A 27,254-nucleotide genomic window follows, 5' to 3' on the forward strand; every position below is an offset into this window, starting at 1 on the left:
AGGACGGAACTCTATGCCGGAAAAGAAAAACGCTAGTGTGAAAGTACCCTTAGTAGCACCTGTCTGAGCTCTTTAAAGACACCTGTCCACCCCACAGTCAGTCAGACGCCAACTACTACCATGGGCAAGACCAAAGAGCTGTCAAAAGACACCAGAGACAAAATTGTGGACCTCCACAAGGCTGGAAAGGGCTACAGGGCAATTGCCAATCAGCATGGTGGAAATAGATCAACTATTGGAGCAATTGTTAGAAAATGGAAGAGGCTAAAGACAACTGTCAGTCTCCCTCGGACTGGGGCTCCATGCAAGATCTCACCTCGTGGGGTATCACTGATGATAAGAAAGGTGAGGAATCAGCCCAGAACTACAAGGGAGGAGCTGGTCAATGACATGAAGAGAGCTGGAACCACAGTTTCAAAGGTCACTGTCGGTAGAACACTATGCCGTCATGGTTTCAAATCATGCATTGCATCGAAGGTTCCCCTGCTCAAGTCATCACATGTCCAGGCCCGTCTGAAGTTTGCCAATGACCATCTGGATGATCCAGAGGAGGCATGGGAGAAAGTTATGTGGTCAGATGAGACCAAAGGAGAACTTTTTGGTCTAAACTTTACTCGTCGTGTTTGGAGGAAAAAGAAGGATGAGTTGCATCCCAAGAACACCATCCCTACTGTGAAGCATGGGGGTGGTAACATCATGCTTTGGGGGTGCTTTTCTGTGAAGGGGACAGGACGACTGCACTGTATTAAGGAGAGGATGAATGGGGCCATTTATTGTGAGATTTTGAGCAACAACCTCCTTCCCTCAGTCAGAGCATTGAAGATGGGTCGTGGCTGGGTCTTCCAACATGACAATGACCCGAAGCACACAGCCAGGATAACCAAGGAGTGGCTCCGTAAGAAGCATATCAAGGTTCTGGAGTGGCCCAGCCAGTCTCCAGACCTAAATCAAATAGAACATCTTTGGAAGGAGCTGAAACTCCGTGTTGCTCAGCGACAGCCCCGAAACCTGACAGATGTAGAGGAGATCTGTGTGGAGGAGTGGGCCAAAATCCCTGTTGCAGTGTGCAAACCTGGTCAAGAACTACAGGAGACATTTGACCTCTGTAATTGCAAACAAAGGCTTCTGTACCAAATATTAACACTGATTTTCACAGGTGTTCAAATACTTATGTTCAGCAGTGCAAGACAAATAAATTCTTTAAAAATCATACAATGTGATTTCCTTATTTTTTTAATTTTTTTATTCTGTCTCTCAGAGTGGGAATGCACCTACAATGGGAATTTCAGACCCCTCCATGAGTGGGAGAACTTGCAAAGTCGCAGGGTGTTCAAATACTTCTCTTCCTCACTGTATGCATGCTACTGGTCCATGTGTAACACCCCAGAGTTGTGTTACTAAACTCTTTTACCCCGCTACAATCTCCTAAGAGTATTAACATTGTCATCTGATGTAATTTTAAATTATATCCTCACAAATGTGCATAAAACCTTATTAAATGTATATTGCTGTAATTTTTATGTTCACCAGCAGGTGGCAGCAATGTGCTCGCAAGGAGTTAGGTTCAGTTTAGTTTATCTAAGCTGGAATAGTTCATTCCGGCTTAGCTCCCCCCTCTGTGAGCAGATGTGGGCTGTGCCCACATCCTGCAGCATGCGGAGAGAAGGAAGTTAGAAGTAGTGTAGCCCACCACCTTCTATGAGTAGGGTGTGCATGTTAGGAGCTCCCAGAGATAGAGAAGAAAACCAGGATCTTGTCTCGGCTGAGACATAGATCAAATCCCCAGCCTGAGCCCTGCAGCCTCAGCTGGAAGAAGCAAGCAGACAGACTCCAGTTCCAGGAAGAAAGCATACCCTGAGAAGTTAACTGTGAGTAAAGTCCAGAGACCCAGGAGAAGCCATATTCCTCCTCAGCTAGTCAGTCCCCATACAGCAGAAGAGATAGAGAGTGCACAAGCCAAATTCCTGCCACAGTATAGAGCTACAAGCAGATGTCCTTTCCTGCAAGCTCCAGGTTGATAGAGCAGAAGATAAATTCCTGCCAACCATTGCCAATACCTGCTGGGACATAAGACTAAAGCTGTATCTTGCTTTGATGAAAGTTGCAATCAGTAAAGACAAGTTTGAACTTCACCCAAGGTCTGGATCTCAATTTCTGCTGCAAATTCCTCTATTATTCCTACTAGCACTACACTCAATTTATTGCAAGTGAGCAAGGATCCAGGAGTCCAGCCGTACCCAGGTAGGAGACACCGTTGACACCATTATTACCACCATACAGAGACATATCCCCACTCTGGCATTCCTAACCTGGGGCGTGAGTTATAATACCTTGGAGGGCCCTGTGATTGTACCCTGCACACGCTGCAATTGGCGTCACAAACAAAACTATAGACTATCACCTACACCTGACCCAGCCATTGCATAATTTGGCGTCAGAGTGCATACCCCGGTCCTGCTCAATGCACATGCAACTTTATAAGACTACTGGAGATACAGTAGCTGAGCAATGAGGCATGAAGGTTGCTACAGAGACAGTACTATGAATAGTGCCACCAACAGCTGAAACCAGTGACCACTAGGTGCTGAAGGCTGGAAAGCTGACAGCCGTGGACATTCGGAGTGGAGATGAAGTTAGCAGACTTCCCACCATCGAGGTTATCTTAAAATTCCGTTAAAAATACCAAAAAAAAGTCCTGCATGCACAGGCACAATCATAATGGTGCCAAATCCTGCACTTTGGTTATTTTAGTTGCTCCTGTAGCGCAGCAGAACAAGGGATGCTGGTAGTGCCAGTGTGAACCCAGCCTTGTTGTTGGTTGGAATTGTCCTTACCATTGTTGCAGCTTGATACATAAATTTGATGAAAATCTCTTGGAATTCCAACTCTGATATTGGACCTTGAAATAAACGAAAAAGAAATTATGATTTTATTTTCCCAGTAGTTAGAAGGAAATTTAAGGGAATCTGTCACCAGATACATAATTACTGACAGTGCAAGGCAGTGAAGGCATACTCAGGCCCTGCCCTGAAGTGCATGTACTGTACAGGTACATGCACCGAACGCACTGCCGCAAGACTTCAGGGCCACACATGAGTACGTCTTCACTGCTATGCCCTATCAGTCAAAGTGGTGGGGGTACAGGAGGGACTTGAGTGGAGTCTCGGGTGCAGCAAGGTGCAACGACATTGACTTCGTTGCACCCAGGGGCTAATTAGCACAAAAGAAAAATGCTGATTTCTACACAATGAGGTCACATATTGACATAGGACAAAGACCATTACAAAGTACTGACGAGGTCACATCTCGCATGTAAGTTGGATTCATAATGACGTATGTGGTGACAGATTTGCAAGGAAAATGCTGCCCTCACTAAGGACATCATAAAGAAGCGGCAAACACATTGATCGCAGCAGTCTGTCACTTATTGGCTAATGTTTGGAGGCTATGCAAAACTTGCTGTTCATGTCGGAGAAGAGTCACACAATGTCAGAAAAGAGTCCAACTTATTCACGAGGCCCCGTTCCTTCCGTCCACCTGCCACTGATTGACAGACTGCAGTAGGTGGTCGGGGACAGCAGGAGCTCATAAATGAGCCAGACTGTCTCCAGCAGCTTTTCTCTGCACAAACACTGATTATCACATAAGAGGCAGACCACCGAAACGTCTCAGGGAGGGCAACATAGAAATACTAATTTTTTTTAATCTCTGGTTTTGTCCACATCTGAAGCATCTGTTTCTTCTAGTTGTGCTAACGGTGACCACAACTACTGTGTCACATATAAAGATGTAATAGTCACTATAGGGAGTCACTGAGACGTTGAGGGAAAGATGCAATCATGGATACCAGTATGAATTTGCAGGGTGTAGAGGGACCCACTTCCCCAATCTCCTAAAATGAGAACCTGCCACATTGTCTAAATCTTACTATGCCCCATTGGGGACAGTGTAATGCTATTGTCTGGGAAGCGCTGTGGAGTATGCGAGTATAATAAATAAAAAAATAAATGTTTCATTCCCACACAGGTTCTATACTATTCTAAATTCTACTATTCCGGTACTATGCCGCCACCTCATGGCCAACTGTGTTATTGCGATTGGATAATATGCTGTTCACATGTGCACAGGACCTTTTGGTCACCAGTTGGTCTTCAATCTGAAAAGTACTCTGTTGTTCATTGCTGGTGTCCTATAGGCAATGTAACTGCTCACTGCATCATACAGGTACAGTGGTTCTCTGGCGACTAAAATGTATCCGTGCCCTGTCCAAAATATTGCTGGTGATGAACAGTCCCAGATGATATGACTGTTGGGGAACTACACTGTGATTGCTCCACAACGAGCTCAAGGACACAAAGACGTCCATGTGCCTTGTTACTCAAAAGGATCTGTGGGAAGTTTTCAGATGAATGAGTAGTTTGGGCATAAGCTAAGTGGGAAGACCTGTTACATGTATATACAGTCAGGTCCATAAATATTGGGACATCAACACAATTCTAACATTTTTGGCTCTATACACCACCACTATGGATTTGAAATGAAACGAAGATGATGTGCTTTAACTGCAGACTGCCAGCTTTAATTTACATCCAAATCAGGTGAACGGTGTAGGAATTACAACGGTTTGCATATGTGCCTCCCACTTGTTAAGGAACCAAAAGTAATGGGACAATTGGCTTCTCAGCTGTTCCATGGGCAGGTGTGTGTTATTCCCTCATTATCCCAATTACAATGAGCAGATAAAGGGTCCAGAGGTCATTTCCAGTCTGCTATTTGCATTTGGAATCTGTTGCTGTCAACTCTCAAGATGAGATCCAAAGAGCTGTCACTATCAGTGAAGCAAGCCATCATTAGGCTGAAAAAACACAACAAACCCATCAGAGAGATAGCAAAAACATTAGGCGTGGCCAAAACAACTGTTTGGAACATTCTTAAAAAGAAGGAACGCACCGGTGAGCTCAGCAACACCAAAAGACCCGGAAGACCACAGAAAACAACTGTGGTGGATGACCAAAGAATTCTTTCCCTGGTGAAGAAAACACCATTCACAACAGTTGGCCAGATCAAGAACACTCTCCAGGAGGTAGGTGTATGTGTGTCAAAGTCAACAATCAAGAGAAGACTTCACCAGAGTGAATACAGAGGGTTCACCACAAGATGTAAACCATTGATGAGCCTCAAAAACAGGAAGGCCAGATTAAAGTTTGTCAAACGACATCTAAAAAAGCCTTCACAGTTCTGGAACAACATCCTATGGACAGATGAGACCAAGATCAACTTGTACCAGAGTGATGGGAAGAGAAGAGTATGGAGAAGGAAAGGAACTGCTCATGATCCTAAGCATGCCACCTCATCAGTGAAGCATGGTGGTTGTAGTGTCATGGCATGGGCATGTATGGCTGCCAATGGAACTGGTTCTCTTGTATTTATTGATGATGTGAGTGCTGACAAAAGCAGCAGGATGAATTCTGAAGTGTTTCTGGCAATATTATCTGCTCATATTCAGCCAAATGCTTCAGAACTCATTAGACAGCGCTTCACAGTGCAGATGGACAATGACCCAAAGCATACTGCAAAAGCAACCAAAGTGTTTTTTAAGAGAAAGAAGTGGAATGTTATGCAATGGCCAAGTCAATCACCTGACCTGAATCCGATTGAGCATGCATTTCACTTGCTGAAGACAAAAATTAAGGGAAAATGCCCCAAGAACAAGCAGAAATTGAAGACAGTTGCAGTAGAGGCCGGGCAGAGCATCACCAGGGATGAAACCCAGCGTCTGGTGATGTCTATGCGTTCCAGACTTCAGGCTGTAATTGACTGCAAAGGATTTGCAACCAAGTATTAAAAAGTGAAAGTTTGATTTCTGATTATTATTCTGTCCCATTACTTTTGGTTCCTTAACAAGTGGGAGGCACATATGCAAACTGTTGTAATTCCTACACCGTTCACCTGATTTGGATGTAAATACCCTCAAATTAAAGCTGACAGTCTGCAGTTAAAGCACATCTTAATTATTTCATTTTATATCCATTGTGGTGGTGTATAGAGCCAAAAATGTTAGAATTGTGTCAATGTCCCAATATTTATGAACCTGACTGTATAATCAGCCGGACTGTGGTCCTGATTTGGCCGCCCTTTTACACTGCAAATCTTTTCAGTAAAGTTGACCATTTTGCTTGTAATGAATTGTGTGTGTGCCATGTATCTATTGCGACTCCACCTGTGCCACACTGAAATGTGTAGTTATAGGGAACCACCACAAATTCCTGGAAAGTCCATAAACAGACGTGGAGACAGGTCGCCGTCGCAGCATTCGGAGGAGGAAGGTGAAGTGTCCCAGGACTCGGAGGAGATGGACGGGAGGCGACGTCCGGGATGGCTGCTGGCGGTTCCAGGGTCATACAGAAACAAGGACGGAGGCGGTCTGCGGCTGTTGGGATCCTTCCCCAGGGACAGCCAGGTGAGAGCGGGGAACGGAGAGGTGGGGTTGCGGGTGATGTTCCGGGGGCGGGTGTGTCTAATATTGATGGGGGCAGCAGGACGGTGCAGGAATTGCTGGGGAGTTTGGCGGTTTTGTTGGCAAGGGTTGGGTCGGGAGAAGCACCTTCGCCTGCAGCGGTGTGGGCACCGACGGATGGGGCCAGTTTGGGAGCAAACATGCTGGCAGATCAGTCTGGGGTGGCTGGGGGGGAGTACCGTTCCCCCGGTAGTTACTGCGCCGGCATTGATGGCGCCTGTAGCTACACCGGCAGCGGAGGCAGAAACTTGCTCTGTCAAGACGGGGTCCGCGGAGTTGGTGCAGTCAGGGGATGCAGCAAAAGGGGTGGTTTACGTGTGCTTTGAGGGGCCGTTGGGGGCTCATTTAAAACCTGAGGTTAGAGAGAAGATACACAAGGATGAATACATTGAGATTTTCTCACTGTTGCCGTTAGAGAAGTTTAATCTTGATAGAGTGAAGCCGGATGAGGACAAGAAGGAGGAGGAGGAGAGGTGTCGGTATTGTTTGATACCGCGCACATTTGCAAATTGGCTACAGGCTTTTGCCATATTGACGAGTGTAGTTGGTGAAAAGGCTCTGGAGCATTGCTCCGCACTTTTTGGGTATAAGCAGGGGTCGAGTCGAGGGGGAACGCATGGGAACGGCGTTCCTGCACTTTTTTCATGGCAGGAACGCCGTTCCCTTTCACGCTCTGGATTCCGAATCCCGAGTACTATTACCGTAGCCGCCGCCGTGCCACGCCCCCTACTTGTGAGATCCATCCATCTAAGTGACTAACATCTTCTTCCGATTCCTAGCCGCCGCCCGCGCCACGCCCCCTACCTGTGATCCATGTCTGACATCATCTGCTGCGCCTGCTCTGCATTAATGATCTGCGCCGGCTTCTTGACTCCTCCTGTTCGGCTGGAGGTCGCGGGTCTCGCGTGATCTCGCACCAATACACCCGATCCTATCGTCATATCCGGGGGACGTCACAACAGGAAGTGAAGACTGAAGGTATTCAAATATTACGGGGGTAGGGAAAGATCACTAGACAGACACCCGCTGCAAGTACAGGAACAGGATCATCAGCGTCAGCGAGCGTCACAAGTATGTACGGGGGTGGGGGGGGTTTTGGCGGCAATTTCAAATTACATAATGGAGCCTGTGATTGAGTCTGTGCACTGTCTGTGGGGGCAGTTCAGTATTGGGGGCAATGTGGGGGCAATATTACTGTATTACTGTATGTGGGGGCAATATTACTGTATTACTGTACAGTCATGTGAAAAAATTAGGACACCCTTTGAAAGCATGTGGTTTTTTGTAACATTTTTAATAAAAGGTTATTTCATCTCCGTTTCAACAATACAGAGAGATTAAAGTAATCCAACTAAACAAAGAAAACTGAAGAAAAGTCTTTTCAAGATCTTCTGTAAATGTCATTCTACAAAAATGCCTATTCTAACTGAGGAAAAAGATAGGACACCCTCACATGTATTCCCTCTTAAATTGGCTCAGATCTCACACAGGTATATCACACCAGGTGCACATAATTAGTAGATCGTTACTCTGCATGTTGAATGAGGCTTGCCCTATTTAAACCTCAGACATTTAGTTTGGTGTGCTCCTGACTGTTGAAGTGAGAGTGAGCACCATGGTGAGAGCAAAAGAGCTGTCAGAGGACTTCAGAAAAAAGATTGTAGCAGCCTATGAGTCTGGGAAGGGATTTAAAAAGATCTCAAAAGATTTTGAAATCAGCCATTCCACTGTCCGGAAGATAGTCTACAAGTGGAGGGCTTTCAAAACAACTGCCAACATGCCCAGGACTGGTCGCCCCAGCAAGTTCACCCCAAGAGCAGACCGCAAGATGCTAAAAGAGGTCTCCAAAAACCCTAAAGTGTCATCTCGAGAACTACAGCAGGCTCTGGCTACTGTTGATGTAGAAGTACATGCCTCTACAATCAGAAAGAGACTGTACAAGTTTAACTTGCATGGGAGGTGTGCAAGGAGGAAACCTTTGCTTTCCAAGAGAAACATCGAGGCCAGACTGACATTTGCCAGAGATAAAGTTGAAAAAGACCAGGACTTCTGGAATAATGTTCTTTGGACAGATGAGTCCAAAATTGAATTATTTGGACACAACAGCAGAGGACATGTTTGGCGTAAACCAAACACAGCATTCCAAGAAAAGAACCTCATACCAACTGTGAAGCATGGAGGTGGAAGTGTCATGGTTTGGGGCTGCTTTGCTGCAGCAGGACCTGGTCAGCTCACCATCATAGAATCCACGATGAATTCTACTGTGTATCAGAAGGTGCTTGAAGAACATGTGAGACCATCAGTTAGAAAATTAAAGCTGAAGCGGAACTGGACCATGCAACATGACAATGACCCAAAACATACTAGTAAATCAACCAAAGATTGGCTGAAAAAGAAGAAATGGAGAGTCCTGGAATGGCCAAGTCAAAGTCCAGATTTGAATCCCATTGAGATGCTGTGGGGTGACTTGAAAAGGGCTGTACGTGCAAGAAACCCCTCAAACATCTCACAGCTGAAAAAGTTCTGCATTGAGGAGTGGGGTAAAATTTCCTCAGACCGATGTCGAAGACTGGTAGATGGCTACAAGAACCGTCTCACTGCAGTTATTTCAGCCAAAGGAGGTAACACTCGCTATTAGGGGCATGGGTGTCCTATCTTTTTCCTCAGTTAGAATAGGCATTTTTGTAGAATGACATTTACAGAAGATCTTGAAAAGACTTTTCTTCAGTTTTCTTTGTTTAGTTGGATTACTTTAATCTCTCTGTATTGTTGAAACGGAGATGAAATAACCTTTTATTAAAAATGTTACAAAAAACCACATGCTTTCAAAGGGTGTCCTAATTTTTTCACATGACTGTATGTGGGGGCAATATTACTGTATTACTGTATGTGGGGGCAATATTACTTAGTGGGGCCACTGGGGGGCAAATTACATAATGGAGGGCACTGTATGTGGGGGCAGTATTACTTAGTGGGGGCATTGGGGGCAATTTACAATGAGCAACATCTACAATGAGCAACTACAACAAATCAAATGTAATGCCAAACAGCAGTTCCTCTATGTGATTGTGATGCCTTGGATAGCTTACACTGGACCCTGTGGGTCCAGTGTAAGCTATCCAAGGCATCACAATCACATAGAGGAACTGCTGTTTGGCATTACATTTGATTTGTTGTAGTTGCTCATTGTAGATGTTGCTCATTGTAAATTGCCCCCAATGCCCCCACTAAGTAATACTGCCCCCACATACAGTGCCCTCCATTATGTAATTTGCCCCCCAGTGGCCCCACTAAGTAATATTGCCCCCACATACAGTAATACAGTAATATTGCCCCCACATACAGTCATGTGAAAAAATTAGGACACCCTTTGAAAGCATGTGGTTTTTTGTAACATTTTTAATAAAAGGTTATTTCATCTCCGTTTCAACAATACAGAGAGATTAAAGTAATCCAACTAAACAAAGAAAACTGAAGAAAAGTCTTTTCAAGATCTTCTGTAAATGTCATTCTACAAAAATGCCTATTCTAACTGAGGAAAAAGATAGGACACCCATGCCCCTAATAGCGAGTGTTACCTCCTTTGGCTGAAATAACTGCAGTGAGACGGTTCTTGTAGCCATCTACCAGTCTTCGACATCGGTCTGAGGAAATTTTACCCCACTCCTCAATGCAGAACTTTTTCAGCTGTGAGATGTTTGAGGGGTTTCTTGCACGTACAGCCCTTTTCAAGTCACCCCACAGCATCTCAATGGGATTCAAATCTGGAGTTTGACTTGGCCATTCCAGGACTCTCCATTTCTTCTTTTTCAGCCAATCTTTGGTTGATTTACTAGTATGTTTTGGGTCATTGTCATGTTGCATGGTCCAGTTCCGCTTCAGCTTTAATTTTCTAACTGATGGTCTCACATGTTCTTCAAGCACCTTCTGATACACAGTAGAATTCATCGTGGATTCTATGATGGTGAGCTGACCAGGTCCTGCTGCAGCAAAGCAGCCCCAAACCATGACACTTCCACCTCCATGCTTCACAGTTGGTATGAGGTTCTTTTCTTGGAATGCTGTGTTTGGTTTACGCCAAACATGTCCTCTGCTGTTGTGTCCAAATAATTCAATTTTGGACTCATCTGTCCAAAGAACATTATTCCAGAAGTCCTGGTCTTTTTCAACTTTATCTCTGGCAAATGTCAGTCTGGCCTCGATGTTTCTCTTGGAAAGCAAAGGTTTCCTCCTTGCACACCTCCCATGCAAGTTAAACTTGTACAGTCTCTTTCTGATTGTAGAGGCATGTACTTCTACATCAACAGTAGCCAGAGCCTGCTGTAGTTCTCGAGATGACACTTTAGGGTTTTTGGAGACCTCTTTTAGCATCTTGCGGTCTGCTCTTGGGGTGAACTTGCTGGGGCGACCAGTCCTGGGCATGTTGGCAGTTGTTTTGAAAGCCCTCCACTTGTAGACTATCTTCCGGACAGTGGAATGGCTGATTTCAAAATCTTTTGAGATCTTTTTAAATCCCTTCCCAGACTCATAGGCTGCTACAATCTTTTTTCTGAAGTCCTCTGACAGCTCTTTTGCTCTCACCATGGTGCTCACTCTCACTTCAACAGTCAGGAGCACACCAAACTAAATGTCTGAGGTTTAAATAGGGCAAGCCTCATTCAACATGCAGAGTAACGATCTACTAATTATGTGCACCTGGTGTGATATACCTGTGTGAGATCTGAGCCAATTTAAGAGGGAATACATGTGAGGGTGTCCTATCTTTTTCCTCAGTTAGAATAGGCATTTTTGTAGAATGACATTTACAGAAGATCTTGAAAAGACTTTTCTTCAGTTTTCTTTGTTTAGTTGGATTACTTTAATCTCTCTGTATTGTTGAAACGGAGATGAAATAACCTTTTATTAAAAATGTTACAAAAAACCACATGCTTTCAAAGGGTGTCCTAATTTTTTCACATGACTGTATGTGGGGGCAATATTACTGTATTACTGTATGTGGGGGCAATATTACTTAGTGGGGCCACTGGGGGGCAAATTACATAATGGAGGGCACTGTATGTGGGGGCAGTATTACTTAGTGGGGGCATTGGGGGCAATTTACAATGAGCAACATCTACAATGAGCAACTACAACAAATCAAATGTAATGCCAAACAGCAGTTCCTCTATGTGATTGTGATGCCTTGGATAGCTTACACTGGACCCACAGCCTGTGGGTCCAGTGTAAGCTATCCAAGGCATCACAATCACATAGAGGAACTGCTGTTTGGCATTACATTTGATTTGTTGTAGTTGCTCATTGTAGATGTTGTACCCAAAAAAAGGGCTGAAACAGCCAACATATCTACCGCACGGCCGCAGAATATGAACTCCTATAATTGCACAACACACCAGCGGTAATGTTCATACAAAATCTTTATTTAACATATATGCATACTGACAAAAATGAATAAATAGTATAAAATACAAACTCAGTGGGGAAATGCAGGAGAATGTGGATGAGAGCCCCCCAGACCAGTACATATATAAATAAATAATATTAGTATCAAATTGCCACTGCCCATATGCTACACTGGGCACTGTATCACTAAAGATGAAAAATTGAATGCGCTCACATGTCAGTCAGCTCATAAAGTGCACAACCTCACCACAAGCTGCGGCAGCCACACCTGGGTGGATTGAGGTGACTAATGAGCATATCAGTGTACAGAAAAAACAGCATAAACCCAGTGACACAGATGGGCAGCAATAATGGCATAAGCAGTACATAACACATATAAATACTGAACCTGTGAAAAAGCCAGCGTGCGAAACGGACGTCGGGCCGCCCCCCATTCACCAGGTTCAGTATTTATATGTGTTATGTACTGCTTATGCCATTATTGCTGCCCATCTGTGTCACTGGGTTTATGCTGTTTTTTCTGTACACTGATATGCTCATTAGTCACCTCAATCCACCCAGGTGTGGCTGCCGCAGCTTGTGGTGAGGTTGTGCACTTTATGAGCTGACTGACATGTGAGCGCATTCAATTTTTCATCTTTAGTGATACAGTGCCCAGTGTAGCATATGGGCAGTGGCAATTTGATACTAATATTATTTATTTATATATGTACTGGTCTGGGGGGCTCTCATCCACATTCTCCTGCATTTCCCCACTGAGTTTGTATTTTATACTATTTATTCATTTTTGTCAGTATGCATATATGTTAAATAAAGATTTTGTATGAACATTACCGCTGGTGTGTTGTGCAATTATAGGAGTTCATTGTAGATGTAGCAGAGCTGAGTTTGTCACTTGCCTAAGAATGAGGGGGGCAGTTTGTCACTTGCCTAAGGGAGGCAATAGCTACGCCCCTGCCCCCCGCCACCTTCCTGGTCCTCGGCTGTCGGCTGTGAGGGCTGCGCACAGGAGCAGAGTGAGTCGCTCTGTGACTTCACTCCGTGCGCAGCCTACAGCAGTAGAAGAGCGTCTGTGTCCAGGAGCAGGAGAGGTAAGTGGACGTTTTTTTTATTTTATACTAAAGGCGTATAGGCTGAATGGAGAGGCGCTGGTGGAGGGGGCACTGGGCGGCTAATGGAGAGACTCTGGGGGCTGATATAGAGGACTGGGGGCTGATGAGAGGCACTGGGGGCTGATATAGAGGACTGGGGGCTGATATAGAGGCACTGGGGGGCTGATGGAGAGGCACTGGGGGGCTGATGGAGAGGCACTGGGGGGCTGATGGAGAGGCACTGGGGGGCTGATGGAGAGGCACTGGGGGCTGCTATCTGAGGTCTGATTGTTGGTCATTCATATTGGGTTCTGATCTGAGGTCTTATTGGGGTCTTATTAACATTGGGGGTCTGATTGGTGGTCTGAGGTGTAATGAAAAATATTTTTTTCTTATTGTGCGGTGCCCACTTCCAGCCCTGAGCCCAGCTGCCTGTCAGCACCCCTGAGCCCAGCTGCCTGTCAGCACCCCTGAGCCCAGCTGCCTGTCAGCACCCCTGAGCCCAGCTGCCTGTCAGCACCCCTGAGTCTTCAGAACTGTAAGTAAATTATATATAAGGGCAGTTTTTGTTTTGTTTTGATCACAATGTGTACATTTGGCTCAGTCCGCAGCGACACAAATTACAGCATGCTAGATTTTCTGTGCTTTTTTTTTTCCCGCTACATGTAGCTTTCAAAAGCCCATTCACATGTATTGTATTTTAAAGGGGTTTTCCCATCTCAGACAATGGGGGCATATCGCTAGGATATATAGAGAACGAAGCGGGGAGATTTGTGGCTCGCTGCCTCGTCTATTTCCGTCGGCTCCATAGAAATGAATGGGAGTGGTGGCCGCGCATGTGCGGCGCGCTCCCATTCATTTCAGTGGGAGAGGCGGGGCGCTGTGCCTGGTGGTGGATGGACCCCGGGAAACCTGGGGTCCTCCAGCCACAAGTCTCCCCGCTTCGTTCTCGATATAGGTGCGGGTCCCAGAGGTGGGACCCGCACCTATCAGACAATGGGGGCATATCCTAGCAATATGCCCCCATTGTCTGAAATGGAAATACTCCTTTAAGGATTTAAAAACACAGTCACTAAAGGGTGGCAAACAGAATCACAAACCATATGTAATTAAGGACACAACTTCTGGAATAAAAGGGAATAATGACTGAATATTTCCATCATGTGTCCTTAAGGGGTTAATATAACAGATATCTGTGTCACATCCACTGGACTGGAGACTCATATATGAGACTAATTGTTAGATCATTTAGGCTTTTTTAAAAATAATTTTTAGAATAATGATAGATTTTCTTTCATACAAGTGTGCTGATTTGTGGCTTACCCTGCACCTCACAGTCAACGGACCACCCAACCACTGCCACCAAAGACAACCAAGGAAAGAGTTTTTCACAATAAGAGATAATAACAGAACGGATGGGGAATTCTTTGCCTAAAGAGGTCATTTTATCAGAATATTTAGTGGGGGTTTTTAAATCAGAAAATGATTTGACACCATTTTTTATATTATTTTTATTTGTACAGAAATGAGAAAGCGAAAAACCAGCATTACGGATTTCTTCACAAACGCATCCAATAAAAAATCACATGCTGATTCTGCAAGTTGCTCCACTCAGTCTGAGCCTTTGCTTCAGGCGGCGGTGTCCGCTTCAGAAACTATACCAGTCAGTGAATCGGCCGTAGTGGACATGGTTACTGATGTGGCTGAAGATGCCGATGTCAGTGATAACATTCTTCCAGAATGTTGAGACCAGAATCAGTGGCTAGAATTTAAAAAAAAGTATCCTTGGCTGTTTGTAGACAATGGTCTTTTAGGGTGCAAAGTGTGTCGGGAGGTTAAACACCTTGGAGTGTCTGTTTCGCAAGGTGTATCCATTTCTAAAGAATGGAGCACTGGTACAATTACTCCATATGGCAAAACAAAAAAAGATATGTTGACCTCACTACGTAAAAAAATCCACATACATAAGATTTCAGAAGCACATGTAAAGGCAGGAGATATCCAAGCAGTATCCAGAAAGGAGATTCTGCAATCCAATATTGCAGAACAGCAGAAGCATAAGTTTGCGTCAACCACTAAGGTATTTCGCACTGCCTACTTTTGTGCAAAAAAAAAATCGCCCTTTCACAGATTTCAGAGATCTTATCAGCTTGCAAGTTGCAAATGGAGCTGACTTAGGATGTATTCTCCATAGTGAGTACACAGCAGCACAAATAATAGATTGCATTGCTAGTGAAATGAGAAAAAAGCTTTGCAAACCAATTGTTGAGCAAGCTCCAAAAATTTCTGTTTATATTGATGAGTCTACAACTGTTTCTACCCATTCAGTGTTAATCGTTTATATTCGTGCCTCTGTTAACGGAAAAGACCCAGTCACTTTCTTTCTCGATTTGCTTGATTTGCCTAAAGCAGATGCACAGTCTATTGAAGCCACTCTTCTAGCTTGTCTTTCTAAATTTGGGTTCAGTAATGACTTTCTTGCCGAAAACTGGATTGGAGCTTGCAGTGATGGTGCAAGTGTAATGCTTGGAAGAAAGTCGGGTGTTCTGGAACGACTCAGTCAAAAATATCCACAGATTGTGAAATGGCACTGCTTGTGTCATAGGCTTGAATTGTGCATTTCAGATACAGTTGATTCTGTTCCTGGTCTTCATCATGTCACATCATTTTTTGAGAAGTTGTATGCTGTGTATCATCAGTCACCAAAAAATCTAGCAGAGCTCTCAGAATGTGCAAAAGAATTAGAAGTACAAATTCTTAAAATTGGAAAAGTTTTTTCAGTTAGATGGGTTGCTTCAAGCCAGAGAGCTATACGAGCATTTTGGCAGTCATATCCTGCACTACACAGTCATTTCCTGAAAGCAAGCGTAAGCTCCGCTCATAACAGTAAGCAGAAATCTGTATTTAGTGGCCGTAACAAGTTCTTGACATCAGAAGATTATTTGATAAACCTTGCAGGGGTTGGGGATGCTGTTCAGGAAATGGGACTGTTATCTGAAGCGCTACAAAGAGATGACATCACACTTCCACGAGCTTATCAGCTGATCAATCGTTCAGTTCGTGCAATTGAAAAATTGTGGATCTTGGGTGAGTTCCCACACTTTTTTTCCCAGGACTTGACCCCTGGGTATAAGGATTCAATTGGTGAGGCGTACAGGGTATATGGCGGGGTGGGGTGGCTTAGATATGACGAGCAGTTCCGCCAGCGTAGGGCCATACGGCCTAGTTCAAGGTGGGACCACAATGACATCAGTCTGTGGATCCGACTTATGGCTACCCCTAAGGGTGGGGCGCATCCCTTTCGAGAGACTTGAGGGGGTACTCCAACAGCAGAGTCGCCTTCTGGCGGTAGAAAAGGGTGCTGTTGGCAGTACAACGAGGGGCACTGTAAGTTCCTGTCCGACTTGTTTTAACCACTTGCCATCTGGGCCATTTGCTCCCTTCCTGACCAGGCCTAATTTTGCAAAACTGACATATCTCACTTTATGTGGCAATAACTTTGGAACGCCTTTACTTATCCAAGTCATTCAGAGATTGTTTTCTCGTGACACATTGTACTTCATGATAGTCATAAATTTGAGTCAAAATATTTCACCTTTATTTATGAAAAAATCCCAAATTTACCAAAAATTTTGAAAAATTTGCAATTTTCTAAATTTCAATTTCTCTGCTTTTAAAACAGAAAGTGATACCTCATAAAATATGTATTACTTAACATTCCCCATATGTCTACTTTATGTTGGCATCATTTTGGAAATGTCATTTTATTTTTTTAGGACGTTAGAAGGCTTAGAAGTTTAGAAGCAATTCTTCAAATTTTTAAGAAAATTGCCAAAACCCACTTTTTAAGGACCAGTTCAGGTCTGAAGTCACTTTGTGGGGCTTACATAGTGGATACCCCCATAAATGACCCCATTGTAGAAACTACACCCCTCAAGTTACTTAAAACCGATTTTACAAACTTTGTTAACCCTTTAGGCGTTCCACAAGAATTAAAGGAAAATGGAGATCACATTTTTAAATTTCACTTTTTGGGCAGATTTTCCATTTTAATCAAATTTTTTCTTTAACACATCGATGGTTAACAGCCAAACAAAACTCTATATTTATTACCCAGATTCTGCGGTTTACAGAAACACCCCACATGTGGTCATAAACCGCTGTATGGGCACACGGCAGGGCGCAGAAGAAAAGGAACTCCACATGGTTTTTAGATGCCATGTCCCATTTGAAGCCCCCTGATGCACCCTTACAGTAGAAACTCCCAAGAAGTGATCCCATTTTGGAAACTAGGGGATAAGATGCCAGTTTAATTGCTACTATTTTTGGGAACATATGATTTTTTGATCATTCATTATAACACTTTATGGGGCAAGGTGACCAAAAAATTGGTTGTTTTAGCACAGTTTCTATTTATTTATTTTTACAGCGTTCACCTGTACAGCGTTCACCTGTTCACCTGTACGGGGTTCAGTCAAGTGACATTTTTATAGAGCAGATTGTTACGGACGTGGCGATACCTAATATGTATACTTTTTCTTATTTATTAAAGTTTTACACAATAATAGCTTTTTTGAAACAAAAAAATTATGTTTTAATGTGTCCATGTTCTGAGAGCTATAGTTTTTTTTATTTTTTGAGAGATTTTCTTATGTAGGGGCTCATTTTTTGCGGGATGAGGTGACGGTTTTATTGGTACCATTTTGTGGGACATACGCTTTTTTGATCACTTGGTGTTGCAGTTTTTGTGATGTAAGGTGACAAAAACTGCTTGTTTTGACACAGTTTTTTTTTTTTTTTTTTACGGTGTTCACCCGAGGGGTTAGGTCATGTGATATTTTTATAGAGCTGGTTTTTACGGACGCGGCAATACCTAATATGTATACTTTTTTTATTTGTTTCACTTTAACACAATAATAGCACTTTTGAAACCAAAAAAATGATGTTTTAGTGTCTCCATGTTCTAAGAGCTATAGTTTTTTTTATTTTTTGAGAGATTTTCTTATGTAGGGGCTCATTTTTTGCGGGATGAGGTGACGGTTTTATTGGTACCGTTTTGTGGGACATATGCGTTTTTGATCACTTGGTGTTGCAGTTTTTGTGATGTAAGGTGACAAAAATTGCTTGTTTTGACACCGTTTTTTTTTTTTTTTTTTACGGTGTTCACCCGAGGGGTTAGGTCATGTGATATTTTTATAGAGCTGGTTTTTACGGACGCGGCAATACCAAATATGTCTATTTTATTTTATTTTTTGTATTTTTAACATTTTTTTTTTATTCCTTACTTGGGGAATTTTTTTTTTTACATGTGAAACCTTTTTTTTATTTTATTTTTTCAACCCTTTATTTTTTTTATTTTTATTTTACACTTTTCGTCCCCCATAAGGTCATAAAAGACCTCTGGGGGACATTTCCTTCACTTTTTCTTTTTTTTGTTCACTGTTGATTTCTCCTGTAACTGGGGCTGACATAGTAGCCCCAGTTACAGGAGAAATACACCCCCCAGAGAGGCTGTACAGCATAATTCTGCACTGTACAGCCTCAGTGCAGGGTTGATCGAGGTCTCTGAAAGACCTCACACAGCTCCTGCACTCTCCGGTCACGGCGGCCACATGACCGCCGGGCCGGAACAGGAAGCGCATAGCGCTTCCTGCTCTGCATACACAGCGCTCAGTTCTGGAACGTCCATTCAGAAATAAAGATCCACCTCCTGGACGTTTATATCCTATGGGCGGACGGGAGGTGGTTAAACATGAATGTTTCGGATGTGGGGGTTCCCATAGTTTTAGCCGATGTTTCAAGCAGGGAAAAGGGAAGGGACAGGAGGCTGCTCAGAAGAGGTCTGACGCCGGTGAGAGTGGAAGAGATGCTTCCTTTCCTAAATAAGTATCCTAGGAAGGCTGCGGTGGATTTGCTGCGGAAAGGATTCGTTGAAGGTTTTAGGATCCAGTGCACGTCAGTTGGGGCAGGGGGTAGGGTTCGGAATTTATTTTCGGCATTGGCTAGGCCGGGTGTCGTGCAAGAATATATTGAGAAGGAGATTAGGGCGGGCAGAGTGGCGGGACCGTTTTCCAAAATTCCGTTGCCAGGATTGCACATATCACTGTTGTGGTTGGTACCCAAGAGGGAGCCAAATAAGTGTAGGCTCATTCATCATCTGTCTTATCCAGCGGGGAATTCTGTGAATGATGGTATAGATCGGGAGCTTTGTTCCGTGTCATATACGTCTTTCGATGAGGCTGTCGCTTGGGTGCGGCGTTTGGGGCAGTGTGCGTTATTGACAAAAATGGATATAGAGGCGGCTTTTCGTTTGCTGCCTATACATCCGGAGAGTTTTCATCTGTTGGGCTTCAAATGGGAAGGGCAGTTTTACGTGGATTGTTGTTTGCGCAGGGTTGCGCAATTTCTTATTCGTTGTTTGAAATTCTTAGTTTGTTTCTTGGGGGGTGAAGCAGGAGTCCGGTTGCCATTCAGTGCTGCAATACCTGGACGATTTTTTGTTCTTGGGGCCGGCTGGCACACGATGGAGCGCGTGGCGGCAGCGTTTGGGGTCCTGTTGGCCCCTGAGAAAACGGATGGCCCTGCGACTTCTGTAAAAATCTTAGGCATTGTTGTTGATACGGTTAAGATGGAATGTCATTTGCCTGAGGAAAAATTGCTTGATCTTGTAACGGAAGTTGTGAGTTTACGGAGGGCTAAGAAAGTTCAGTTGCGTAATATACAGTCGGTATTGGGTAAGCTGAACTTCGCTTACCGGATTTTGCCTATGGGCAGGGTTTTCTGTCGGCGTTTGGCCATGGCGACATCAGGGGTGGTTGACCCGTCCCATTACGTGAGAGTGTCTGCGGAGGTGAGGGCAGATTTGGCGATTTGGGAGCAATTTTTGGCACAGTACAACGGTAGGTCAGTCTGGATGGGAGGGCATATATCTAATGTCGACTTGGAACTTTTCACTGACGGGTCTGGTTCTTGCGGGTTTGGTGCTTATTGTCAAGGGGAATGGAGTGCGGGGGCGTGGCCGGAAGTATGGCAGCGGGTGGGCTTCCTTTCCAATATGACATTACTGGAACTGTTTCCTATTATTTTGGCGGTTGAATTATTAAGCGGGTGCGTTTTTGCTGTGACAACATGGGCGTAGTTCAGGCTATCAATTTGCAATCGGCAAGTTCACCACCGGTGATCCGCTTGCTACGGAATTTGGTTTTGCAGGGTTTGTTGTTAAATGCGTGTTTTGTGGCTGTTCATGTGCCGGGGTTGAATAATTCAGTAGCTGATGCTCTCTCTTGTTTTCAGTGGGATCGTTTTCGTCGACTGGTGCCGGAGGCAGCAGAACAGGGGCATCCTTGTCCTCAGTGGCTCTGGAGCATGGCCTTGGGGTCTCCATTGCATTGATTAGGCAATTAGTGAGTACCAGTACGTGGTCGGCTTATGCCTCTGTGTGGTCCTTATGGGAATGGTTGATAGAGCAGGTTGGGGGTTGCAGTACGGCAGATGATTTCCGGATTCTATTGATTTATTTTGTGGGTTTAGCTTTCAGCGCAGGCTTGTCTTATTCGGTGGTGGCTAAGAGGGTGTCGGCGGTCGCTTTTTGGTTGCGCATGCAGGGTTTGGTGGATGTTTTAAAATGTTTCTTGGTGCATCAAGCGTTAAAAGGTTTCCGGCGGAGTACCCTTACCAGGGACACGCGACACCCGGTATCATACGACCTCTTGCAGCATCTGTGGAGTCAGGTGGGTGTGATTTGTGTAGCCGGTTATGAAGTGTGCTTGTTTCGGGCTGCTTTCTCGTTAGTGTTTTTTGCTGCATTTAGAGTATCTGAGTTGGTTGCGCTGAGTAAATTTGGGGCAGGTGGCTTGCAGCGAGGAGATGTCGTGCAGTGTGCATATGGGTTGCGATGGTTATTGCGGAAATCAAAAACAGATCCAGAGGGCAGAGGCACTCAATTTGTATTGCGATCACTGGGGGAGTCAATGGTTTGCCCGGATCGATGTGTTAGGGATTTCTTGGTGGTTAGGCCGGATATCGCCGGGCCGTTTTTAATACATCAGAACGGGGAGGCATTGTCTCGCTTTCAGTTCGTGGCAATATTCCGGAAATGCTTGGCGGCAGAAGGCCTGGTGGCTAATGAGTTTGCGTCATCCTCATTCAGGATAGGTGCAGCCACCGAAGCATCTAGATGGGGCCTGGGAGATGCTGTGATTAGGCGTATTTGCATTTGCTGTCACATGTGAGCTGAGGGAGGGTGGATGGTAGTTGTTGGGTTCCAAGTAATGGTTTTGCGGTATGTTGCTGACGGGTTTTTCTCTTCTGTATTTCTTTCAGGGCCCATTCCGTGTTTAGCCTGGATTTTTGGTCACTCTTATGTGTACTGGGGGGGCTCACAGAGCAGACGTACGCAGGAACGGTCGTCAGTTGGGTTTTGATGTCGGAGATTTACAGGTTCACTGGATAGGCCGATATCATTCATATCATACGAACATTTCGACCGTTCTATACACGGACCACTGTCGGGACTAGCTGTTCACTGTCAAGTGCATGCTGTCTCCGACATACGGAAGGAAAAACAGAGGGCAGACCACGACAACTGAATGCCATATCTATCCCCATAATCCTCCGGATCCAAAGTACAGTCGAGCAGGGATCTCCTCCATTACATCCATGCTGTTACACACCATATGAACAGAACTCTGCTGAGATATATTGTTGCCTGAGAACTTTTGCTGTAACAAGAGTGGGTACAGACCTTAATCAACATGGCTAACGAATGCAGGAACCAATATGCGCATACTCTGAAGTTCAGTATCGTCATAATGACGTGGATGATACGTATAATATGCAGAGTATGCGCAATAAGAATTTCAGTACGCCAAGGTCGCCATTGCTGTTTGAACAGGAGCGCATCGCACCTTGTCAGTGAGTTCATATGTAGATTGCCGGTTACTTAACTTCAGCGAAAACAATAATTAATAGCACTCGGCACTTTTGGTTTTTAACCCATTGTATACTAATACACTTAAGCACTTGCACTTTTTTATATATATATACTTTTATGATAATGGATTGCTATATAGTATTTGACGTATTGTGTGTACATGGGATGAATATTATGAATAAGTTGTAACACTTGATCAATGGCACAGAGACACTTGATGAATTTTTTTTAATCACGATAGAATATTGATGTACTAATTGGTTAAAAGTTGTATATATTGTAATGATCATGTGACACGTTGTTATGGATGTGGGGGTATATATTTTGTTCACTGAGTCCCTTTTATTGCTTGAGAAAGGCTCAATTGTGGAGCCGAAACGTCGCTACACCATGGGTAAATAAACTTTTTGTATTTCATTTTATCCTGCGTTGGAGTGCTGCTCTTTTTTGCACATTATATTTCGGGTAAGCTTTACGTATTCCCTAGAGCGTGCACCCGGCCACTTAAAATCTTGATCGGTGCTGCTCCCATTTTGTATTTATTATATATTAAGCCTGGTGGCTTTTGCACGATTTTTTATCCCTTTTTTATTTTTGAATTCATTTTTTGGATTTTGTTTATTTAATTTTTCCTTTTTCCATCATGGATGTTGATTCACCCAATGGAGTAACCTTCACACAGAAAGATACCGAATGGATTCTACAGGGAATAAGGGGAGATGCTACCTTCCTTGTTCCATCCATCAAGGAGTTGAAAAGGAGATATGAAGCGGTATCCAGGAGATCCATTTCGTTACAATTACATATGTCTACATTGGAGGACTATTATAAAGCACAGAAAATCCCAAGAGGTATGAGATCAAATATACAGCCCAACTTGTTTTCTGGTGATACCAATTTTTGTAAGCATTTTGAGACTCTCTCCAATAGATATGCTTTTGACTTTATTTTGTTGAACATAGAATACCTACAACATGAACTCTCTCTGGTAACACTTGAATTGGCTGATATAAAACAAAACCTCAACTACAATTGTCTGGAGAGGAGTTTGATAAATTCATGGATGGCCTAGATTCCCACTTACTAAAGTTTAAGGCTGAATCAGAAGAGGGGAAACGATTTAAATGGAATAGAGACCAGGAGGATTACAAGAGGGGACATATCTATACTTGGCATGCAGAAGGTGCGAATAGTCAGAGCTTTAGAGATATAAAAAAGAAAAGAAGAAAACACACAGATGCCTGTATCCAATGGGAATGTTTTTTTTAGGAGATGGTATACAACCACAGATGAAAGAAAATGCCGAACCAGACATGGTGGCCGCAGACACCGATGATTTAGGAAGATTACGAAACAACAAACCAACAAACAAACAACAGACAAACATGAGGAAATGATTGAGGTCAATCTCTCTTCAAAGGCACTCACCACAGCGCAAGTGAGTGTCTTGAGTAAGGGACTTTCATTTTGCCCCAATACACATGTCAATTGGTATGATTTCAATGTTGATTTATTAGCCTTTTTTCGCAGCATTAAATAAAAAACCTGGTTTAAAAATAAAAATAAGACATATAAGGATACATCCCAATTGAGTGAACTCTCAATGGAGATGATAGGTGTAACCACCAAGAGTAATTTCAATCCCATAGTAAATGAGCCAGCAATAGAAGCCTATACATCAGCAGTGAAATCTGACATTGAGTTGCTCAGAGTCACATATTCCAACAGTGGTTTCAAGCATCCTAATCTTACCAAGGTTGAAATTGAGGCTGTAACGGGGTTCCGAAGGTGCACTCGGTCCCCCATTGCCCGCAGAACTGTTGCTTATCTTTGGGAATGAGGATCTGTGTTTGACCTCATTCCCAGGGCGGCTTTACTGCTGGGTGGCTCCCTGCTCCTAAGTCTGCCTTGAGCGCCGAGCTGATCACTCGGTGCTCAACTGGTTGGTCTGTCGGTCATGTGACGCTGGCCACATCACATGACCCTCACTCCCCACTATAAATACAGGCAGCCTGCTAGCCACAGGTTGCCTGTTAATTTCTAGGTTCCTGGCTATTTGTTGGACTACTGAATACTCAACTGATTTCGTTCCCTGACGATCCTTTGCCTGCTCCTCCTGTACTGCGCATCCGTCCTGGTATTGTGACCTCGGCTCCCACCTGACCACTCTCTTAGGACTCCTCTTGTACTTCTCTACTCTCCTGGTATTTGACCCCGGCTTCTCCTGACCATTCTTTGCTTAACCCTTTGTACTGCGTAACTCTCTTGGTTCTGACCCGGTCCGTTCATGTTCCGTATTTTGTCTTGTCTGTCTTCCCTGCAGGTATCCTAAGTTAGGGACTGTCGTCCAGTTGTCCCCTGTCATCAGGACTCGTGAGGCAAGTAGGCAGGGCCAGGGGTGAGGGTGGAGCGCAGTGGTCACTATCCTTCCCCCTGTGTGTGTGTGGACGTGACCGTTACAGATTAACAGGCCCAATAACCACTGTATCATGAATCCTCTTACTACCCTGACTGACCATGTCTCTAACTTGACACAGATGGTGCAGGAGCTAGGAGAGAAACTCCGTTCTTGTGAGTTAGGGCAAGGTTCTTCCACTCCTCTGTCCTCCAGTCCACATTTTGAACCCCAGATCAAGCTCCCAGAACCCTTTTCTGGAGACCGGAAGAGGTTTCTCTCCTTTAAGGAGAATTGCAAACTCTACTTCCGTTTGCGCCCCGTGTCCTCCGGTCCCGAGAGCCAACGCGTGGGGATTATCATTTCTCTACTACAGGGTGATCCCCAGGACTGGGCATTTTCGTTACCTCCTGGGGCCAGTTGTCTAACTTCTGTGGAGGTTTTTTTTCAGGCCCTGGGTACCCTCTATGACGAACCAGACAGGGCCCTGGTAGCCGAGACAGCTCTTAGGGCACTGGTTCAGGGCCATCTCCCTGCGGAGGAGTATTGCACCCAATTCAGACGGTGGTGTGTCCCCTCAGGATGGAATGAACCAGCCCTGAAGAGTCAGTTTAGGTCTGGTCTAGCTGATAATTTAAAAGATCTATTAGTCAATTACCAAATTCCTAAGACCTTAGAGGAGATGATGACTCTAGTTGTCCGACTTGACAGACGAGTTAGAGAGAGACGACAAGAACGACAGTTCTGTTCTCAGATGGTGGTCCAGCCAGAGGCCTTTTCCAGGGACAACACTGAGGTCTCCACCGAGGAACCCATGCAGGTTGGCATGACCCGGGGGTAATCTTCGTCGCAGACGCGGAGAGTGCTTCTACTGTGGAGATCATGGCCATTGGATCAACAAGTGTCCTAAAAGGGTCCTCTCTGACAAGTCTCCTAAGGCAAGACAACCTAAAGACCAGGTACACCCTTATTTTTCTAAAGGTAAGCTTTTGGTACCCATAACAATTTCTCTGGGGGTTAATAAGTGGCCGGGTAAGGCCTTTATTGATTCTGGTTCAGCGGCCAGCTTTATTGACTTTGAGTTTGCTAGTAAATTGGGTATTCCAATGTTTGCTTTACCTACACCTATCCATGTCATGGCTATTGATGCCACTCCCCTGATTGGTGGTACGGTGAGGTCATGTACCTCTGAAATTTCTCTGTCCGTGGGTGTGTGCCACTCTGAGAGATGTTTTCTTCTAGTCCTGGAGAACCTACCGGTTGAGGTGGTACTAGGGTTGCCTTGGCTCCGTTTACATAACCCCACAATTGATTGGTCCAAAGGAGAGTTGGTGAGATGGGGACCTAAGTGTGACTCATGCTTGTCCGTGGTCCAGGCTGGGGTTTCAGTAAGGTCTAATACATTACCCTCTGTTATTAAGGAATATTCTGATGTGTTCTCGTCCCTTACTCCAGAGGTTCTACCCCCCCATAGACCTTATGATTGCGCCATAGAGCTAATTGAGGGTGCTGAATTTCCTAAAGGTCGAATTTATTATCTTTCAGGGCCCGAACGCAAGGCTATGGAAGATTATATTAAGGAGAGCCTTGCTAAAGGGCATATTAGACCTTCAGTCTCTCCTATGGGAGCAGGGTTTTTCTTTGTTAAAAAGAAGGATGGTGGTCTTAGGCCTTGTATTGATTACCGGAGATTAAATAAAATCACTGTCCAAAATAGATACTCTCTCCCATTGATTCCGGATTTATTTAACCAGGTTTTGGGGGCAACCTGGTTTTCCAAGATTGACCTGAAAAGGGCATACAATCTAATCCGAATCAAGGAGGGAGACGAATGGAAGACAGCGTTCAATACTTCGATAGGACACTTTGAATATCAGGTGATGCCTTTTGGGCTCAGCAATGCCCCAGCTGTGTTCCAAAACTTAATGAACGATATTCTTAGGGAGTTAAGTTTATTATTGTCTATCTTGACGACATTTTGATATTCTCTCCTGATTTCGAATCTCATGTGTCTCATGTCAAACAAGTATTAGAGGTGTTGAGGGAGAACCAGCTATCCGCTAAGCAAGAGAAATGTGTCTTTGGTGTACAGGAGATACTGTTTCTAGGGCATGTTTTGACTCCTCACGCCTTTAAGATGGATCCTGGTAAGGTTTTAGCAATTAAAGGAAACCTGTCACTAGGATTTTGTGCATAGAGCTGGGGACATGGGCTGCTAGATGGCCGCTAGCACATCTGCAATACCCAGTCCCCACAGCTCTCTGCGCTTTTATTGTGTTAAAAAAACGTTTTGATCAATATGCAAATGAACCTGATATGTGTCCTGTATCCGGAGATGAGTCCAGTGGAAAGGAGCCCAGTACCGCCCCGTGTCCTCCGAATCTCCTCCTTGCTGGCTGACGTCACAGAGCTGGAGCGCCGAAATCTCGCGATGCGCGAGCTAGCGCATGCGTAGTTCGTTCCCTGTGCTGATGCCAGCACAGGGAATGAACATGATGCCGACACTGCGCGTGCGCTAGCTCGCGCATCGCGAGATTTCGGCGCTCCAGCTCTGTGACATCAGCCAGCAAGGAGGAGATTCGGAGGACGCGGGGCGGTGCTGGGCTCCTTTCCGCTGGACTCATCTCCGGATACAGGACACATATCAGGTTCATTTGCATATTGATCAAAACGTTTTTTTAACACAATAAAAGCGCAGAGAGCTGTGGGGACTGGGTATTGCAGATGTGCTAGCGGGCATCTAGCAGCCCATGTCCCCAGCTCTATGCACAAATTCCTGGTGACAGGTTCCCTTTAAGGAATGGGTAAGGCCTTCATCCTTAAAGGCTTTACAACGTTTTTTGGGCTTCGCTAATTACTACCGTAAATTTATCATGAATTTTTCTGTAATTGCTAAGCCATTGACCGACCTTACTAAGA

At 44.5% G+C, this 27,254-nt stretch overlaps 1 protein-coding gene across 1 annotated transcript in view; it reads right to left on the reverse strand.

Annotated features, from left to right (window-relative positions):
* Window positions 1-27,254, reverse strand: part of LOC120988090 (NXPE family member 1-like) — a 75,756-nt gene that overhangs the window by 24,915 nt on the left and 23,587 nt on the right. Inside the window, exon 2 of the mRNA XM_040415927.1 lies at window positions 2,815-2,899. Coding sequence (XP_040271861.1) covers window positions 2,815-2,899 — 85 coding nt within the window. The remainder of the gene's footprint in view (window positions 1-2,814; window positions 2,900-27,254) is intronic.

This window comes from Bufo bufo, chromosome 1 (genome assembly GCF_905171765.1).
Source record: "Bufo bufo chromosome 1, aBufBuf1.1, whole genome shotgun sequence".
In the NCBI taxonomy this organism is placed as follows: Eukaryota; Metazoa; Chordata; class Amphibia; order Anura; family Bufonidae; genus Bufo; species Bufo bufo.